The 21,587-nt window shown below is 40.0% G+C and overlaps 1 protein-coding gene across 2 annotated transcripts; it reads right to left on the bottom strand.

Moving 5' to 3' along the window:
- Nucleotides 1-6,632: 6,632 nt before the first annotated feature.
- ARGLU1 (arginine and glutamate rich 1) lies at nucleotides 6,633-17,164 on the bottom strand. 2 transcript variants are annotated; one of them, XM_026668907.2, is made up of 4 exons: nucleotides 15,076-17,164; nucleotides 11,329-11,554; nucleotides 9,000-9,083; nucleotides 6,633-7,452 (listed from the first exon to the last, which is right to left on the bottom strand). In XM_026668907.2, the coding sequence occupies exons 1-4, from the start codon at nucleotides 15,426-15,428 to the stop codon at nucleotides 7,288-7,290; spliced, it is 828 nt and encodes a 275-aa protein (XP_026524692.1). In that variant the 5' UTR covers nucleotides 15,429-17,164; the 3' UTR covers nucleotides 6,633-7,287. The 2 variants fall into 2 exon arrangements, 1 of the variants encoding a protein (XP_026524692.1); XR_015749901.1 differs by having other exon boundaries at nucleotides 7,413-7,452; nucleotides 9,000-9,569.
- Between the last annotated feature and the right edge of the window lie 4,423 nt (nucleotides 17,165-21,587).

Here is a 21,587-nt window from a genome sequence, read left to right as displayed (position 1 = left end):
GAACGCAAATTAAAATCTGGCTAAAAACTAGATACAGCCCATATGTTGTGAATTATAAAAACGTTTTAATTGAGGTTGAGTAGTGGAGAGGTAGGAATTCGAAATTGTCTAAAATGATGTGGATTTCAAAAAAAAAATAGCCATAAAAATAATTCTGCGGCGATATTAGAAGGATATGTGATATCTCAAGTATACCATTAGACATTAGAGGTTTTGTTCGAGAAATACCTATTTAAAAATAAATGCAATGACATTATAAAAAAAAAATTAGTTCTTTCGGACTGAGAAGCTGAAAACACTTTTCAATATTGGGTTAAACCCAGGGAACAAAGCAGCCGGAAAATAAATATCAAAGTCTACGCAGAATTTTATTCTCCTCTCCTCGTTAAAACTTAACGTTCTTGCGCTTAAATAAAACGATACCAGGAAATCATCATAACGAGAGCGGGTTAATAATTTGAGGGGAAAACTGGGTTTAAGTTTCTGAGATTTTTTCCTTGTTTATTTAGCGAGAGGAAATTCTTTTTTTTTTATTCCTTTTTTTTTCTTTTTTTTTTTTCAAGCCGCGTGAAAGTCCCACTTCCAAAACTATGGAATTGACTCCGACTTCGCAGCTCCAGGTTTGGCACCGTCTCCCGCAGTCACCGAAATGGGTTAGCTCAAACCTGCTCATTCCGGATCGAGCGCTCCTGTCTCTTTCTTGGGACACTTGGCACAAAATTGACCTCCTCCAAAGCGGACTGGTTCGATGCCCCTGAGCGGCCCAAATAATGTTTCGGGAGGCGGGTGGAAGCAATCCTCTGTGTCGTCCGTCCGTCAATGCAGCGAATCCCAGCGCCAGATGCGAAGAGAAGCAGAAGGAAGCGGGAAGGTTGTAGGAATGGGAGACAACTTTTGCATTAACTTCGGCAAGTCCAGGTTACCTTTTCCAAAAAGAAATGACGCTCGCTCCCAGAGGCTCGGAGCCCCATCCGAGGAAAAAAAGGGGGGGCGGCCAACTCGCCCTTCTTAGACAGGCGCCTCTGGAGCCTTACAAGAACTCCGAGCGGCTTCGCCTGCTGGGAGAAGGACACATCTGGAAATAGCCAAGTTGAGGATATTGGGGGAGGTGGAGGAAACGAACAAAGTGAAGCCACCTCCACTTTAATCCCAAGGAGACCTTCCCCCAGAATATTTGGAAGAATTGGGGAGCGGGGAGAATTTTTTTCCAAAATTCTTTTAAAAGGATTTCAACTTTTGGGGACGTTTATTCATTCAGGAAGACGGCGCCTGGAAGTTGGGCGTGTCTCCCCCCTAGCCCGATCTATTGGATCCGATGTCATTCGCTGAGCGAGACAACCGATAGTCAGGTGGCTCTGGGGGTCCTTTGGCTGTCGTGGAGCAGCCGTGCGACAAGCCTGGTCGGGGAGGGGGGGACAGGTGTGTGTACTCAGCGATCCGGGGATGGGGATGGCGGTCCTCAGCTGCCTGGGCGCCTCGAGATGGCATCTACCGAGGAGGAACCGTGTAAAGAATCGGCTTGTAACTCCATCTGCTCAGGGAGCTCCGACAGTTGCAGTAAGGGGCGGACTGAGGTTCCCAGGTAGGGCGCCCTAAAAGATGCCTAAGAGAAGCATTTAAAAGGGGAGGGGAGGATGAGACTGCTTAGGATCTCTGCCGCTGCCGGTCGCCCCAAACTCCGATCTCTTTTTCTTTTGCGATTTCGGAGCTTTTTCGCTCACCTCCCTTTGAGTAGATGTGGGTGCCTTGGCTGCTGAGGGGAGCGGGAGAGAAAGTTTGAGAAGGACGGGATCACTTCCTTGGCCACTTCACTTCTTCTTCCGATGTCCTCCCCTTCCCTCAGCGACAGCACAAACGGACCCTTAAGGTTCGCACATTTCAAGGCACCTCGATAATAAACGCGGGAAACAGAAGATTGGAGTTACCGGATCTGGGCTGACAAAAATCCGGACGATCGCTCGATGGCGGCAGAGACAGGCATCTCTAAATCTTTCTTGCCGGAGCGTGGTGGGAATCGCTCGGATTTGTACAGCCCCAATCTAGTCACCCTAAAAACAACTTCTCTCTCTCTCTCTCTCTTTTTTTTTTGGTTTTGAAGTTCCTGACGACAATTTCCCTTGCAGATTTTCGGAGGATGAAGCGTGGCTCACCACTAGGGCTTATTGCCAAAGAAATGGGCGATGGCGAAACTCTCTCCCGCCGGTGAGGAGCCACCGCTTCGGTCGTCTAAACCGGACACGGGTGACTTTCCATCCCCTTCGGAATAAGTAGGCCCGGGCTACCGGCAAGAATTACTCTGACTAATCTAGCCTTAGAAGATATCAATTGCCGATTCCCCGAGCGAAGGGAATCGGGCCCGCCACGCGAGGCCCGCAGGAGGAAGGGAAGCCGACAACAGCAGCCAAGTGGAGAAGTGCGAAGCCTCTGACTTTGGCCTTTTAGCTTCGCTTCTACGTCGGGGAAGCTTTCGTGCGCGCTCGCTGATGATCCACCTGGCCACGGTTTTACGGTGCAAATAAAAAAAGATCTGAGAAATCCACCCGGATTGAAGCCTATAAAAAGAGGAAGGCGGTTTGAACAAATATACTTGGTGGAGAGTCAACCGTTTTTGTCTTCTTTGGGAACACAGCGGCAATCAGCTCAGTTAGGTTCTCCTTTTAAGGAGAGAGGAAGGTCTTGTCCGAAGGGAAAAGTACTGGGGTGTTTTTTTTTACAACCTTCTGGGTCTTTGAAAGTCTCTTGCTGTTTAAATTGGAAATAAAATCTATGCCTTTGTGATGATAAGGCTGATAAGACCATTTGTGTCTGGATTGCAGGTAAACAGTCCTTGGATTGCAAAGCTGGGATGATTTGGATGGACTTCCGAGGGACTGTCCCCAGGATCTAGCTTCCAGGAATTCTTGTTGGCCCTGGGCTCTTAACCAGAAACCTTGGCCGAACCTAAGATGGAATTACTCCAGGAATCAAGTTGCATTTGTACTGGCTCCACAAGATGCAAAAGAAGCCCATCTTTTAGTTTCAGTTTTGCCAGAACGAACTTAAAAGCATGGAGTTAAACCCCAACTAAAGCATCCGTCCTCTTGACTTTCCCTCCACCCAAGCTTGAGAAAAAGCCTTGCAAATTGAACCTGAAGCTTCGTCACCATTTCCTCAGCTGCTGAGAATAGTCGCAATGCAAGAAAGGAAATAAAGCGAAGGTCAGTGGCAGAAACCTTGCAAAAATAATCCCCTGGATTTTCTCTCTCTCTCTCTTCCCCATAAGTGACTGTCCTGACAATGTCCTTCCAGGAAATTTTTAGTTAGTTGAAACAAAAGCTTCACGGGCAGCAATATTTCGAATCTGGAATCGCTCAGGATGCTACACTAGAAACTGGTAATTGTAACCCTTCCTCTTCTAAATAGTTACAGACAGCCTGTTCCATATGCTCAGCCTTTTTGGGAATCAGCAATTGATACCCCATTAAAACAAAAAAAAGTCTAAATCAAGTAATAAATAAAAATGTTACAATTTCCAAATTTGACATTTCGGGCCTAGCAGCAAGTCCAAAATTAGAAAAAATTTGGATGAGATGTGGATAAATTCTGAACCCGGACAGCTTTAGTGCAAAACTAAAGCTGTCCCTTGTATGTGGAACAAAACATACAGAGATTTAGTGAATGTACAATCAAGATGAGAATCAGAATAACGTTGGTTTCAGAGATTCAGCAACATAGCTGAAAGTTACGTCAACACCATGTTTCCTGGTAACAGGAAAGCGTTAGAAACAAGGAGCATGCTTGTTATATACACATAGTGAAGGATATTAATCAAGGAATGGAGCCACTTTTCCTTATCTATGAAGTTATGGTTTTATTACAAAACATAATTCTGAATGAATCAAACTTGAGCTCCAGCTGTACCTCAAGTTCAGCCTGTTGGTAGAGTTTCTTCACTAGCAGCTTTTGCAGTATAGCTAGAAACGCCACTTAGATTTCAGCGTGCTTGGTGAAGCTATTTTTATGGGGTATCCTAAGGAACTACAGGAAGAATTGGGAATGTCTAAGCTTTTTGTTGCAGTTTTGATCAAGTTCTATTATTTGCCACATATTTTATTTGGGGCATTGCTAATAGCTGGTTTCCATTAATATATTTCTGCGGAATTAAAGCTTTCATGCCGAGCAGCAAACGAGCATAGGATCATTACCTATAACTGAGAGCCATGGCATGCACTGTAATACATATATGTAATGTACATGTACACACACACATACATTACATATAATGTATATTTACACACCCACATGCACCCACACACACAAACACAGAGCCACTATTGTGAAAGTTTTGTTCATTACTATTAGGGCTTTCCAGCTCTTGCTCCCTTTTTTAACAAGTATTCATTTTATCTTACAACTTAGTATTTATTTATAATATTTATATTTTGTATTGCCAACACTACAAAGACCACATCAATTAAAAAAACACCTCATAATTATAACTTATAACCAATCCAAAATTACAACTTAAACACTAGCACTTATATTAAGTGACAATGTTTCAACTCTTTACAACATTTTAAGAGGTCTGTAGAAGATCCATTTCCATGGTCCTTCCAAATACCATCAGGGAAAGCACCATTCAGATCTCCAAAGTAAGGATAGCATGTACATCCTCCTCCAAAATACTTTCTTCCTCATCTCCTATGGCAAATAGTACTTTCCACATTTCCATCTGGGATGAATGCACCAGGGTCAGTTCTCTGCACTAAGACTTACTGGAAGCAAATTAGCATTCCCACAATTGGTGCTTATATTTTACTGGCAGCTTTCATCAACCAGCAACTTTCCATTTTGCATCAACTTTGAGGCACTCACCAAAGGTAGCCCCAGATAGAACCAATTGTAGCATGCAGTATTTTTCTTTTTGACAGCCCATATGCTGGCATCAGCAATACAAAATACCCTTTGTCTGCCCAAGGTCAAGCGCAACCCAGAGCATTCAGTATCTTGCTAACGTTTGATAATAACATGAACACATTTTTACTAATGGGATTTTTAGGGGAAATAAAACACAGGAAGTCGTAGCAAAGCAAAACAAACAGGTCAAACACTCCCAAGTCTACTTCCTCAGTGACATTATTGCATTATTGGATATACTACAATTGTAAGGCAAATATATATTAAAAAGTAGATTCTTATAGACATAACTAACTGAGAAAACTAAATAATAAAAACACTTCAATCCACATTTTCTGGGAAATTTTGACTTAGGGTTAATGATTGATTCCCTTCCTTGAGATTGCCTGGACCTGTGAACATTTGATCCAGAAGATTCCAGAATCCTCTGAATATGTACAAGATGCACACAGATGCATGGGGATAAATTGATACACCATCCCTCTACATTTTAGAGAATGCACTGTGCTTTGTACTTTGGCAAAAGCAAACTATATCCAATTCATTTGATATAACAATTTATTTGATATAAGCTGTATGCTCAAGAGTCCGAGATTCGAAAATACCAATGCACAATTAGTACATTTAGCAACTGAAATTTTAAATGGTCTCTTCCAAAGGAATGCTTCTAGTTACAGCATCAGGGCAATTGCTTTTTTAAAATCATCTAAGATTTGAAATAATTTGAAACTCCCAGGCATCATTGCTTTATTTTAGTCTGATTAAATTAAGAACAGCACAATGGTCACAGCAATATTAATTTATTAAAAACATCCTCAGAGATACCGACTGTTCAACTGTATACTTCATGATCTTTCATTCCGTACTTCGTGCAAGCAAAACAGGAGTCTGTTCAACCTATGCCACATACTGGAAACTTGATACAATTGATGTTACATAAAAACAAAACTAAATGGGTACCATTGTTGTTATTTTGATTTAAATACTGGAATAAGAACATTAACTAAGGATGCTGCAAGTCTAGAAGAAATAGTACATGAGAAGGTTCAACCTACATGTGAAAAAGAATTCAGGGAATTGCCGAAAACAAGCAAGATGCAAGTGTTGCACCTTCTAGAAGGACTAGCAATTACTTGGAAACTTACATCTTTATTTAATCTTACAACAATGGCAAAAAAAAAAAAGTTACAAAATGACTGTAATGAGCTCTTATGCCCAAAAGTGCCTGTGAATATTTCCAGGAACACAGTACCGAATTAAGGGATTACAGGATCATAAAAATGGAGTACTCTTAATACGATTGTTTTAAACTATGTGGCCAGTTTTATTTGCCCATCATGTTCATGCTGGGGATGCAAAAACTATTAAACTTCTTACAAAACCAAAGCTGTCCTCAAACAGAACTCCATAACACTCCATGGCAATTGGTTTTGAAACGGAGCCGAGTAGCAAGTCTACAATTTTATCATGTAAGGAAACATGACAGCAACTATCAAGGTCCTTGCCAAAAAGACAGTAAATCCACAGTTGAAATAAGTGCCCAATCAGTGTAAAAATCATCATTAAACCAGCAAGAGCCACTTAACATAGGACAATAATTTCAACCTGCAGTGTAATCTTGGCTCTGAAAGTATGAAAAATGTTGGTGAACTTAATTTCAATGTGTGCCTGATTTGGGGAAAGTAAGTTTTATTAGCATAAAATATTCATGCACTAAAAAATTTACTTAAAACATATGAATTTAAGATTTTATTTTATTCAGCAAATTGGTTTATTTACACAATTGGGAATGCTGGTTGAGTTTTATCAGTGGAATAAAAACAATTCTAGTAGAGACAATACTGAACTCCCTTTACACATCTCCAGCAACACTGACCAACTTTTTTCCTTACCTGTATCAGGAACATCAAGCACAATAGTGGAATAGTATCAAAAGACACTGGTATAACAAACCACTAAGGATCCAGTACACTGTGGGAATTTACCAATATATTTGCCAAACTTTTTTTTAAAGTTAGCAAAATAAAACCAGCTTTAATAGTTAGCATCAGAGTATAACTCTGAGATCAGCGGGTAGTAAAAATCTTATCAGACCATACATAATTAATAATAAAGTGACCTGATCTGCATCAAACCACTTTATCACAGAATCAAAACAGATAAGAATAGATTTATTCTTTAAAACAATGATCTGATAAGGATTTAATTTAACAGACGTTAAAATAAGAGATGCAGAGCACAGCCCCTATTAGAACAAGCTAACTATTCAGATGTCCCCCCCCCCCCAAAAAAAATCACCAAAGAAAATAAAAAAAAACAAAACACTTCAACATGAAGCTACTATACAAAGATTTTTTTCCCCAATTTTCATTAAGAGTTCGGAGCTGAAATTTAATCCTGAGTCTTTAGTGAAAATGAGAGTTTTGGCCTAGTTTTTCCCTTGCCTAGGATCATTTTTTGTTCTTCCTTTTGTTGACGTTGTCTTTCTTGTTCTAGTTTCATCCTCTCCTCATGAATTTTTCTTTGTTCTTCAACAATTTTCAATTGTTCTTCAGCCTGTAACCAGAAAACAACAGTTTAGATTATATTTGATACTCCTTGCATAACATTACATAACTTTGGGGAAATAGTGTAAATCCATGCAACACCCATAAACTGTCTTGGATTACTCAAAGAAAAATAAGTCATTTTCACTTTGTTTCCTATCACAATTTCATTTAAAAAATGAAGTGGTGCCAGGACACAGAATAAAAACAAGAATTAAAACGAAACTGAAATGAGGAAGCAAAGTTAAATAATGTTCCAATAGAAAGTTAGGAAAACTATTTGAACTATAAAATCAAAAGTAGCTAAGAAATGTTGTCCCAAGATGCTTGAAGTTTAAAATCATACAGAAATAGATTGCTTTCTAAAATGATGTAGGGCCACAATGATGTTAAAAGACCAGCTTTAACCAATCCATCTAGAATTAATTTGTGCACTGGAGTATTTCTCCTATATCCCTAATTTATGAATTCAACCTACAGGGTCAAGTATGATCTGTGATACAGCTGCTAATGCAAATTAAAAGCTAGGAGTTAAGAATTCTAGCATGAAAGTTAAGAATTACTTTATTTAATATTTATATTGTGTTTCAAATTTTACAGCTTCTGTAAAAAAATGCTATGGTTCCCAGGAAGCCATAGGGAAGGAAGTCACAATATTTTATGAGAAAAGTGAATCCAAACATTCATCACTTGCAGTCATATTATCACCATGGCTTTTTTTTTGTAACAATGGGGAAAATTATCCATAAATACAGAGAAATAAAATATGCATATTATGGATAATCTGCAGTGTTTGAAACATTGCAGATGAGATTCTAAGTTTAAGAAACACTAAACGAGACTAGAACAAAATTTGAATTCATTTTCATTTAATGATACTAAACTAAAATAACTATGCAACCATTCTCAAGTCCCATATTTAATTATGTTCTCTTAAAGGGACAATGCGAAAGCTGAGTGTTTGGCAATATCTCATGTTGACCACTTTTACTTTTGCTTCTGTACAGGTGGTCCTTGACTTATGACGATAACAAAGCTCAGAAGTTCCATCCCATGGCATGACAGTCATTAAGGCACACATGACCGATTTTAGCTGTCATTAAATGAACCATTGTCCCCAGTGAGCAATTTTTGCTGTAAATGTCAGTTTCTGGCAAAAAAACACACCTCATAAATCAGTCATGTGACCCATAAACGTAGGCCAGTTACCTAACATCCAAACTATAACCACATAACCGGGAGGATGATACTGCCATCAGAAGTGTGAATCTAGGTTGTAAGGTATTTTGGGGAAGGGTACATTGTAACTGGTGATAAATTTAGACTACTAGTATAGTGATTGGCTTCCCAATATTTCTAAATCGGATTTCAGGGAGTGAGAAGAGAAAGATTATGACAACTTCCCAAGAAAGAGAGAAATATTTTTCAATCAAATTATGGGCCTAAGAATCGGTGACATTATGTAATCTTAATCTATAATTAATGTTCAGTAATCCTACTCCATCTCCTGCATGAATTTACTGATTTATCTCTCAATTGTAGTTAAAACTAACTTACCAATTTAGCTTGTGCTTCTGCGATTTTTCTGTTATTCTCTTCTAGTATTCGTTCAAGTTCCTCACGCTTTGCACGCTCTTCCTCCTAAAGGGGAGGATAGGGTAAGATGTTAGAAAAGTAAAATACTCACTTAGCCATCTGCACTAGTCTTCCTAGAAACTCCTTCTGCGCGCTGACTTAAAGGGACAGCTTTATAGCCACCCTCTTGTCTTTCAAACAGCAAACTGTGCAACCACTAAAATTGATCTCTAGCTCTAAATTTAAATCATCCCTCCCAATCCAAACAGTAACCAACTAAACCCTCCATAATCACAGAATCCTAGCCAATTATTACTAGCATTTTAATATCACACAAATCAACAAGGACAACTACAAAACTGGATAGCATTTACCAAATTAAAAGAGTAATATTTAAAATATAAATAAAGTGAATAGTTTGTCTCACCAATTATGTATACCTACGCATTCTTTACCTATACTCCTTTAATCAGCATTAAAAGTTGAATATTTACTGTCTTGTCCAGTGTCCTGCAGAGTGTGCTCCTCGGCTGCCATACGCGCCAGCTTCCTCTTTAAAATGATTTGTACTGTTAGCTTGGCAATGCCTGCATCAGCAGCTCAACCATTTATAAAGAAACAACATACAAGGAAGGCTGAGCTGAAGAATGCAGATGTTTACGGTAAGAAGGAACAAAAAATATGTAAAACATTCCTAAGCAAACAATTAATAAGAAAAATACATTTACTGTTAGCAAAAAGTACAAATGGTAATCCATATTCTGTAGAACTATGGGCTTCCTTTATGGGCAAATGGACTGAACATCCGAAAGTGTGACAAGTTTAAAGACAGTATTAAACTGTCCTTCTACCATTTAAACTGGTATTCAGGAGTCCATTAAAAGTATGATATAGAAATCAAATCTAGGTTTCTTTTTATAAAAGTTTAAAGAAACTTGGTTATGCAACTCATAAGCAAAAAGATTGCAAGAGTAATTTCAATTAGCATAATAAATATTCAGGTTATTTTATATTTGGCAGTTTTTGTAAACAGCCTGAGGTCTGCACAAAAATATAGTTTAATAAGAACAAAGCAAGTATTTGAAGAAATATTTCTTGCTATGTCTAGTAACCAGCTACAGGTTCGCACCCTTCACTCCAGGAATTCAAGATTATGCTCCACAGTAAAAGTCCTAATGTGACCACTCACTGACTACTATTTAATCTGCTCTTAGAATGGTGAGGAACCACGATTTCAGCCAAAATCCATTTGAATTTTCAAAAAAATTTGAAATCTTACATAATTCAGCATTTATGTAAAGCCAAAATCTTGATTTGTAGAATTAAAATGAATTTTCATCACATGCATTTTTAATTTTTTTAATCATATTGTATTATATTAAAAAGTATCTTATTAAAACGTCTTTCCTATTATCAACTAAATTGATTAAAAGCAACTAATCAAATCATAATACAGGAAAATATGGAGAGTATTGTTTAACTCAGCACTACTTTTAAGAAAGTTTTAAAAGAACTTTAAAATTTGGGGATCCTGGAGTGATTAGTGCTGACAAGCATTAAAACCTCCAGTAGCAAATTACTGTCTCACAGAAAGACATTTTCAGCTTCTGCTCCAGCTGCTGACAGAAGAAGTCACATGTTTAGCTCAACTTCAGACAAGGACAACCTGCTCTTTTACAACTCTCTAGTCTAGAGAAAAAGAAGGAGGAGTTGTTAATAGCACTGATAAAAAAAAATGGATCTCATGAATTTGGCATAGGCCTTTTCTGAAAGTGAACGGGACCACAGTTCCAGAATTACTCCACTGTGTAGTCAAGAGGAATGCATGACTGCCTTAGAGGAAAAACAAGAAAAACTCTTTCGTTAAAATAAGGCATTGCAGCTCAATGATGGACCCTGCTGTTGTTATTATTTTTTTCTTGCTGACTGAAGGCATAAAGCCTCTTACAGTCTAAATAAAACAAAACAAATGAAGGATACAAAGTCACAGATTGTTCAACCCATTCCCCCAGTTAAGAAAGAACTGTGGATATATCCTGCAGCCATGGCAAAAGTTTCAAACAAGTCTCAAATAAGTAGGCCAGTTCCATTAAAATTCAAGTATCCTTTCACAGGTTTTGGAAGAATGTTTGAGGTATCAGTTAGCTCCTCTGAATAAGTTAGAAATTAGGTTTCGCAGCAATGCAAGTTTACACAAGAAAGGAATTAGATTTGCTGTATTCCATCTCCTTCTCAACGTAACAGGAGGCACAACCCAACACTGAAAGTTTTGCCATGGACTGTCTCTACTTTCCAAACGACCGAGCGTTACCTCTCTGGCCTTTTGTGCAGCAAGTTCAGCTTGTCGCTGTCGCTCGAGTTCTTCGAGCAACTGTTTTTCCATGATGCGCTTAGCCTCCTCCACCCTGCGGAGAACTTCCCGCTCAATTTCATCTTTCCGCTTCTCCAGTTCTTCCTCCACTCGCTTTGCTACAAGTTCCTCCACTCTTCTGGCGGTCTCTTCTTCAATAAGTTTCTCTTCTATTTCTTGCTGCCGACTACAGGGAGAGAAATATATACATTTTCAAATGTCAAGAAAATTAAATTCTTCATCACACTTCAGCCATAACCTGTTGCGTACATCATGCTTACACATTGTAACATGCAAATGTTGAGTGTCTATATAATAAAAAACTAGGAAATAATTTTTGGAAACAAAAATACTTACAGAAAGAGAAATATAAGATTCGAAGCATTGCTTTCCAAATGCAATTGCATAAATCTTTAGATGGACCAAACACTTTACAATTTATAAGCATATTTATTGTTAAAATTTATCAAAGCCAAAATAAAGACAAAAGACCATGATGGATATACTTTATAATACCAAAAATATGCATAATATAGAGGCCTAATGAAAGAATAATGGAATGGTAGAATGTGTTTCACAGAAATAAATTAACATCTCTTGAGTTATAATATAGAACTCAAGTTTTAAAATCTAGCACTTCATGACAACATCAGAGAACTTATTTCAAGCAGTGAAATGTGTTGTCAAAGCATTACAGTCAAACAATAAGGTAGTTATCAATTATTCAATAAGACAAAATGCAAATGTAATGCAAAAATTAAAAATTATTAATTTTAATGGATTAAATGTTTTTAAAGAATCATATTGAATAAAACAATCAACCCATCATTAGCCAGACCTGCAATTTCTGTCTATTGTTAACATTGTTATATTAGAATAAATTCTTTCAAACACATAGTAGATGCTATAGACAGGAATATATTACTGATGTGATTTATATTCCTAATTTTTACCATGACATAAAAGCAAGGAATAAATTTAGACTGGAGCATAAACTCCTCCGATTGTAATGAAGCATATTAAATATTACCCAGTTAGGGCTCCTTGGTGCTCTTTGATCCCACTCCCTACTAGCAATGATGTTACCTAGTTTGAGTAATGAAATGTCTGCAAGAAGGAGACTCTCATTTCAACCCTGAATAGAAATATTGTCCTCTAAATCAGGGGTCCCCAACCACCGGTCCGCGGACCGGTACCGGTCCATGGAACAAGTCCTACCGGGCCGCTGGCTTGCTGGGCGCCGCCATCTTTTTTTGATGAAAAAGTGCTTCCGGTGAGCTTTTCTGGGTAGAAAGCTCACAGGAAGCACATTTTCGTCAAAAAAAGATGGCGGCGCCCAGCGCTTCCGGTGAGCTTTTCCGGGTAGAAAGCTCACCGGAAGCACGTTTTCATCAAAAAAAGATGGCGGCGCCCAGCTAATGCCTGTACCGGGCCGCGGCATAAAAAAGGTTGGGGATACCGGGCCGCGGCATAAAAAAGGTTGGGGATCACTGCTCTAAATGATACTTTGTAAATTGGAATTGCATTCATTTTGATACCTCAAAGTATTCTGTGCTCAATAAAAAGCAAAGCAGGTATTCTAATAATGTGTTGTTGCCCATCTATCTTTTAAGTCAGTTGTTTTCCTTCACCTTTTTAATATTTAATATTTAACCTTGTTTTAAGCAACTGTAATGTCAAATATCCAGACACTGATTTTGACAGTATCAAAATGCTAATCAACATTTGTTACCAGTGATGTCTACTTAAATAAACTCAGTCAAGATTTTAATGACTTAGTATCAACAGGCCATCTCAAGCCCTGTGACATTCCACATTTCAGTTTGAATCGGAGTGCAAACTTCTCATTGTTATGATAGAAACTGACATTTTAATGCAAGCATTGCACTTCCCACAGCAATGTTACACAAATCGCAAGACTGATGTAGGCCTTCTGTCAAAACGAATCTGGCAAACCAATATTATAAATATAATCTAAAACAACATAATTGTTTACACAGCGTGAACTCTTGCCTTTCTACACCAAGTTAAAAAAATAGGTGCATTAATCACAACAGCTCAGACTACACTTTTTATTATTTATTTTTTAAAGAATTGAAGAACACTGGGGTGTATTCATGGAAGCTGCTCAGCAAGGTTTATTAGGAATTATAAATTTATTTGTTTAATTAATTTAATTTAAATTGCTGCTTATCCGCCCAAGGCGACTCAAGGTGGCTTACACAATGTAAAACCATATTTAAAACAAAAAATAAAAATAAAAAACAATAAAAAATAACAAAAAGAATAAAATAAATTAATAAAGTACAATCCATTTATCTGAAAAAATAAAAATAAAAATAAATCACCCCCAACTCCCATCCACCTCACTCCACCGACAGATCACACTAGCCATTTGATGGGCTCCATCCCACTCTGGGTTCCCCAGGCCTGCTGGCAAAACCAGGTCTTCAGTGCCTTCCGAAAGAGTGCTAGAGTGGGGGCCATTCTAATCTCTGGGGAAGGATATTCCAGAGAGAGGGAGCCACCATGGAGAAGGCCCTTCTTCTGGGTCCTACCAGGTGTATCTCCCTCAGGGATGGGACCCGCAACATCCCCTGCCTCCCTGCTCTAGTGGGTCGGGTAGATGTGACCGGCAAGAGACCTTCCCTCAGATAACCCGGACCCAAGCCATGAAGGGCTTTAAAGGGGATAACCAGCACCTTGAATTGCACCGGAAGCTAATCGGCAACCAATGAAGCTCCTGCAGGAGAGGTGACATATGTGCACATCAGGGTAGCATTCTGTAAAATGCTATTTTACAAAAATTATCAGTGTACTTCCCTAAGTGTACATATAGATAGTAACAAAATTGATTGTGAAAAACCAAAGATTTATCTTAATGCTCAAGGCTATGGCAGTATACAAATAAAAAAAAATTAAAATGAAATTTCCTTTTTATAATAATGCTAATCCTAATAATAGCAGATTGAAAATGTAGATTGAAACCATCGTGCTAACTCTTGTTCCATATAGCCAAGCTACTTCCTGTCCGTCCCCTTTTCTTCTTTACTAATACATTAAATATGGTGCTCAAATAAAATTTACTACGGAAGTATCAGAATCATGTAGACAAAAGGAACTGCAAAGTTTGCAGTTAGAAAATTGTGATTATTGCTCTCAGAAAAGGGGAGCAGACTGATCAAAATAGCTAAGAATTGTCGTTGAAGATATTTTAATATAAATTTATTGTCTTAAACTATTCTATCCTTAGCAACAGAAATGTTCCTGTACTGGGAAATAATGACAAAGTTAACAATATCCTTGAGTCACATTCAAATTTCTGATGAGTACACAAATAACGTCCAATTTTTTTTTCCCCCAGGCAACAACATGGAAGCATGGTTTGACATCTTCTCCCTTCAAAGAGCGTTTTCCAATCGACAGCTTTGTTGATCTCCTTGTGTTCGCCCATCCAAACACGAACCAGGTCCAGATCAGATCCTTTTCATTCCTCCCCACTTACCTTTTTTGGCAGGTTGCAACCAAGCCATCACATTTGCTACCCAGCATCCCAGGCCTAATCCAGCAGTTTCCCCACCGTCGGTTTAACGGCGGGTGCGCATGCCGATTTTTGCATCGTTCAGCTGCCTCCCGCCGACCCTTCAGAAACCGCCGCCCGTCCATCCCGACCGATGGAGCCAACCCCGGCCATCCGCCCACGCTTACATTTTCCGCTGCCGCTCGAACTCGGCCTTCTTTTCCTCCTCCTCCCGCTTCTGCTTCTCATCCAGGCTGCTTCGCTTGCTGACCGTCCTGCCGAAGATGTCGATGCGGTCGGGCGGGGAGGAGGCGCGTTCCCGGTCGCGATCTCGGTCGCGGCGGGAGGGCGCAGTGTTGGAGCGAGACCTGGAGCGGGACTCCCGCCGGCGACTCCGCTTGCTCTCCCGCGACTTGGAGCGCTTGCGGGCCCGCTCTTTCTCCCGCGAACGGGACCGAGATCGGCTCCGGTTCTTCTTGTTGTGCTTGGAGCTCTTGACACGCTTGGAGTGGGACGAGCTCCGCGAGCGGGAGCGGCCCATCCCGAGCGCCTCAGCAAACGCCGGTGTGGCGGTCCTCAGCGCGGCCCCAAAGGGATCCACGCGGGGGCCGGCACTACGTCCACCTCGCGGGCCCCTCGGCACAGCAGGCCCAAGGCCCGGCGGCGACAGCGAGACAAGATGGCGGCGGCGGCCCGACTCTAAGACGGGGGAATTCTCCTCCTTCCTCCGCCCCAGGATCCACCGCGCTCGCCCACAATGCACCTCGACGGCGCGCCTAAGAAAGGGAAAGCGCCGCAGTCCTCTACGGAAATGCCCGAAGAGGAAAAGAGCCGGGGTTTGCCGGGAATAGCCGAATATGCGCGGGAATGCTTAAACGGAGCGGAGGGGGGGGGAGGATGGCGACGATGATGCTCGAGTGATTTCGCGGCTTACGGCCTGTTACGGAAAAACCCGAGTGTTCGAGTTCTGGCGAGGGGCGGTTTGAGAACGCCGGGGAACGGGGACAGAACCCGTGAGCGGAACGGAACTTCGAAGCAGCAATCCTACTTTGTTTAAAATATAATCACAAGTACAATAATAATAATTCAATAATTCAATTTGTTTAATAATGTAGGAAGTTAGCACCCATCCTCTCCTAGGAAAATGAAATATCCTAGGAAATATTAAAAAGGCAGATATTTCCCCTAAAAAGAATAGAAACTCAGAAGCAGAAACTAACCTCAGAAGCAGAAGCTCACGACCACCTTTGTTAAGGCCTAGGCCAGAGTATTCTACACAACAAAGGCCTCTGCCCATCTCACCACCTGGCCTGGGAAGATTGCATCAGCCAGCACTCAGGTGAAGCCATGTGGTCCAGACAAAGCCTACAAAGTTAGCTAAGGCCCCTGAGAGTCTGACAGCCAATGAAATACATGTCATACAGGAACAGGAAACACTAAGGTGGAGCCCAACAGAAGGTATAAAACAATTGCACTCTCAGCATCTCAGCCCTTTCCTTCTTTTCCTTCACCCAACATCTTGAAGCATGTGATTGTCCTTTTCATTTTGGAGCTCCAAGCCATGTGGTCCTGTCCACTATTAAGCCATCTTTCCAAACAGCCTCCATGTTTCCAGTTTCTTTTTCCCCACTTGGAACTGAACCCAGAAGGATATTTCTTCCAACAATTACTAATAAATGCCTTGGATTCCATGTGGAGTAGACTTCAAAATTTGCTTGCCACAGTTCATTTAGTGACAGAAGTTATAATAGCACTGAAAAATTTCTCACACTTATGACCGTTGCACCATCCCCATGGTCACGTGATTTATATTTGAATGTTTGACAATTGGTTCATATTGGGTCCTTTGACCTTTTGTGACCTGGCAAGCAAAGTCAATGGGGAAGCCAGATTCACGTAACCACATTACTAACTTAACTGCAGTGTTTCACAGAACAAATGTGACAAGAAAAGTTATAAAATGGGGTGAAACTCACTTTAACAAATTTCTCACTTAGCAACATAAATTTTGGGCTCGGTTGTCATCATAAGTTGAGGACTATTTGTACTCATTATCTCACATGGAGTCTTTTTTTTTCACCTGAGTCTACAGGGCAGCTTAACAATTAAAAAAAAAAAAAGACCAAAGGGCTCTCGACTGTCATTCTAACCCAAAGCCTGAAAGAATAGCCCTGCCTGGGATGTTATTTTTATATTTATAGGATGCATTGTGTCTATTTCTAACCTCAGGTTAGCTGTCTGGGTGTTCAAACAGGGTGATGTAGGGATAACCGTAACCCTAAAGCAGATACCTAGATCTGTAGATATCTAGTTATGTCAATTTGCTATTAAAAAAACAGCATACAAACATAAATAAGATGGCATGTTTGCAATCTTTATAGTTAATATCTGTAAATCACTCAGTTTATGAAATGTCAGAGACTAAGGATGAAACTCAGCAGATGGCCATTTTCTATGTACTACAACAGAAACTATGCCTATTTTAGTTTGAATTGAAAGGAAACTTATCTACTGTTACAAAAATACCAACTTTTTTTTCCAATTTGCTTAATAACTAATAATGCCTTGGATTCCACGTAAAGTAGGCTTTAAAAGTTGTTTCCAAAATAGCAATGGAAACTATTGGAGAAAAATAGTTAGAGGAATCCATCCTAATTGTGACTTATAAAATTTCCTTCCCTTATCAAGATGAAATGTGTTTGGTCTACTGAAACTTGGTTGCCAGATATCTGAACACGCAAAAGAGGTCACTGACAATTGGAAAGAAGGACAAATGGGAGAAAAGGACATAGTAAGTGGTTAACATTTTTGTCATCTGGAACAAAAATTATCAGGAAAAACTGGGAAAAAAAACCATTTTAATTATGTCTACATGCACATGCAATTAACTTTTTCCAGCATGAGAAAGACTGGTTTTTCAATTACAGGAATGTGCTAGGAAGCAAATACACAGTGTGTAATTGATTACAGTATTACAATTTCAGGTAGTAGTGCAAGCAATCTTAGGGTACTAATTAAGGTTACAGTGGAATTTGTAAAGTTGTGGTTAGCACTTATTAGGAAAGTATGCCAAAGAAAAGTTACTCAGGAAGAGATACCTGGTAATTACTAAAAAAAAAAAAGGGGGGGGGGAGAAATAGACATTTGATTTGAAGGCTGTGCCTGCCAGACACCAGGCATGAGGACAAAAATCAGGACATGTCCTCCTTTTATGGTACTTCTGATCACCCTATTCAAGCAGGACACTAGATGACTTCAGCTTCCAGTTTATGATGTCTTTGCAAAACCAGCTTGTGCACACATGACATACTCAGCAATATTCTGTGGGCAAGATACACAACAAGTAATCGGGTGGGATTCAAAAATTTTAACAACCGGTTCTGTGGGCATGGCTTAGGTGGTGGGCGTGGCTTGGTGGTCATGTGACTGGGTGGACATGGCTTGGTGGTCATGTTATTGGCTGGGAGTGCCAACTCAATATCACTCACACCGTGGCACTCATCTCCTCGCCTGGCCTCTCATGACTGTGGGGATGCTGCAACAGTCGTAAGTGTGAAAAATGGTCATAAGTCACTTTTTTCAGTGCCATTGTAACTTTGAATGGTCACTCCATACAAGCAAAATACCAGCAAAGGAGGGGAAAAAACTCCAGAGAAGTTCCTGAGACAGGAAGTCTAGTCCTGCCAAGAATGTAATAAGGGTTAACGGAGAGGCAGTTAGTGTAAGCAACACCAGAATGTTTCCTTCCTGCCTTCCTTACAGGATTAGGCCAGTAATTTCTTCTAACAACCGGTTCTCCGAACTGCTTAGAATGTTCACAACCGGTTCTAGTGAATAGGTGCGAATTGGTAGAATCCCACCCCTGCAAGTAATTTTAACTTTTTATCTCGAAATAATAACATTTGGAAATGAATGGGCTGCAAAGTTCTTTTACTGTACCTTCCTTAACTGTGTACATGGCATTGTACAAGTGTGTTTCTAGTTGTTCCAAAGGTAAACATCATTTTGGATTCCTCCCATGAGGATTTTTCAAATCATGGAAATTTACAATATCTGGGAGATTGCATAATGCAGAAGAGAGAACTGAGAACAGGAACAATCAGCAGCAGTGGGACCTCTTAATCTGGGGCTCCCAAACACTCTGACACAAGGTACCTAGGGAACTGCAGTAGACTCACAAGGTACTACAGAACATTTCAAATTCTTCTTGGAAACAGAGTGATACTTCTCATCAAACACCCCTCAAACTACTAGCTTGAAATAATTCAGTTTTGGCTTAGGGATACCATGAAAAAAAAAATTCCTGAGATACTAAGAACCAAGAAAGTTTGAAAGCTTCTCCTGTGCCATGTGAAACCTCACCAAAAATAATTGTAAGGCTCCAAAGAACACAACACAATTACACGTATCATTTACAAAACAAGAAAACCTGGAATTTAAAGGGAGATTTTAGTTTATTCCTCTTCTTTTTTTTTATTCCTCCTCATAATGGCAATAGGTGACCCACTCCTCTCTTCTTCTGGATGTATCTAAGTGTCCATCTTCTACATTTCTCTCTTATCTGGAGTAGGCCCATTTTGCTAGAGGAGGATTGTATTAATGGCAGGTTACATAACAGGAGAAGAAAAAAGGATAGACCTATTGATTAGGATCACCCATTGTCTTCATCATTGTCTCCCTTTGTTGTTCTTCATTACCAGCTTCTACTCACGTGTAGAAGTACTGAGGGTGGTTAGATTTTGGCCATATCTTATTTTATTTTATTTTTTAATAATAATACTGTTTGATAATATGTTGATCATACTTTTCTAGAAACCTAGGTTGCAGTCACAATAGAGGACAGAGAACAGAATATTTGGTATTGGAAAATTGGCAGACCATAATAGGAAAAGGGAGAAGACAACCCTAAGTGCTGCTCTCTTTTCCGTAGACCATGTCAGCACTCACTCTTGCAGAATGATTCCAGCCCCTGTTCATTACTGTATTATGATTCTTCCTTAATCCAAGGTATTAAGCACAACTTGAAAGCTAACCAACCTGGCTTGTTTAATAGAAACTTAGCTGTATGAGACATGAGCACAGTTCAGAGTAGAGCTGGCTAGGGGAAGTAGATGAGATAGTTGTGTAATTGTGTCTTCTAAGAACACAATTACACAAATGATGATATCTTTGAGAGAATTGTTTTATGTACAATGCGTAGACGTGAGCCAGTGATACCTAGAGCATTTGTCAGTGTGCCACATCCATGCTACCTAGGGTAAAGGTAAAGGTTTCCTTGTTCTGTTCTTTCTAACTCTAGGGGGTGGTGTTTATCTCTGTTTCTTAGCCAAGGGAGCCAGTGTACTCTGATTTATGGCGATAAATCAAGGTAAACTGTTATCTTCCCACTGAAGTGGTTCCTATTTATCTACTCACATTTTCATGCTTTGAAACTGCTAGGTGGGTAGGAGCTGGGGCAAGTAATGGGAAATTACCCTGTCACATGGCACTCAGGTCTCGAGGTTGGGGAGGAACATGGGCCAGTCCTGAAGTCTGGGGAAGGCTCTGACGAGTGCTCTGCGTCGGAGGCAGAGATGGGATCAGGGCCATCTGACAGTTATCAGCTGCCTTAGGAGTCGGAGATCAGTGGGACAGAAGAACAGCTGGAGCCTGTTCCCAGTGTGCGCATGCACAGAGCTGCCAGGAGAAGGGAACAGCTAAGGAACAAGGGTCAACTTGGGAGTAAAGCCACAGGTGGACAGTGAATGGCCCCTCCTATAGGGAATAAAAGAGGAGCGAAAGGGAGGTGGGGTTTTGCAGGAGACAATCAGTTCATTAGGGTGAAGATCTGTTCCTGTATTCTTGCCAAGTATTATCTGCTACTGTGTAGCAACTCTCCAAGCCTGTTAAAGGTCTGTAATTGTGAAATATCCTGAAAGACTGTTGGCCAGACTTTGCTAAAAAGGAATTTACTGTAAACTGAATAAAAGGGGTTTATTGGGACAAGGAGTCGGCTTCATGCTGTTGGAGAAGCCCGGGTCAGAACAATTCCTAATGGTTACAGCAATCAACCAATGGAATAACTTGCCTTCATAAGTTGTGGGTGCTCCATCACTGAAGGCTTTCAAAAAGAGACTTGTCATCAATTTGTCTGAAATTATATAGGGGTCTCGTGTTTGAGCAGTGTTTGGACTAGCAGACTTCCAAGATCCCTTCCCAAGATCCCTATTATTCTATGTTCTATGTTGTAAATCATGTCCTGTTCCTAAATCTCTCACAGATTTCATATGGTTTCACTTTTGAGGTATTCCTCAAAACAGGAGCTCTTAATTTATGTCTCTCGGGATTCCATTCTATCTCCAGAGCTTTTCAGGGAGATCATCAGGAAATTTCATTCTGGGTGCTCTCAGTATGTTAGTGACACCTAGATCTGTTTCTCTGTCCAATCTAGAAAGTGATATGATTCCTCCTGAATGCTTGCCTGCAGTCAGTAATGGACTGGAAGAGGGATAATAAATTGCAACTGAATCCAGAGAAGACAAAGATGTTCCTTGACAGGGTCTGTAATTTTAGAGATGTGATAGATGAATGAGTTCTAAATAGAATTACAGTTATCCAGAAGAAGCTAATATACAGGAGTTGTTCTGGAGTTCTCTGTCATCAGTTTCCTAGATTAAATAAGTTAGACTGCTTTTTATTAGCTTTACTTGTCATGTTAAGT

This window comes from Notechis scutatus, chromosome 5 (assembly GCF_049901735.1).
Source record: "Notechis scutatus isolate UNSWTSFEM ecotype Mainland chromosome 5, rNotScu1.2, whole genome shotgun sequence".
In the NCBI taxonomy this organism is placed as follows: domain Eukaryota; kingdom Metazoa; phylum Chordata; class Lepidosauria; order Squamata; family Elapidae; genus Notechis; species Notechis scutatus.
This window is presented reverse-complemented; position numbering and strand designations above follow the sequence as displayed.

What these genes read in the sequence shown, in the direction of transcription:
- ARGLU1 (XM_026668907.2), bottom strand. Translation starts at nt 15,428, where the DNA reads ATGGGCCGCTCCCGCTCGCGGAGCTCGTCCCACTCCAAGCGTGTCAAG. An exon ending in CTGCACAAAAGGCCAGAGAG is followed by an intron (nt 9,084 to 11,328) that starts GTAACGCTCGGT and finishes CCTCCCCTTTAG; the next exon opens with GAGGAAGAGCGTGCAAAGCG. An exon ending in CAGAAGCACAAGCTAAATTG is followed by an intron (nt 7,453 to 8,999) that starts GTAAGTTAGTTT and finishes TTCTGGTTACAG; the next exon opens with GCTGAAGAACAATTGAAAAT.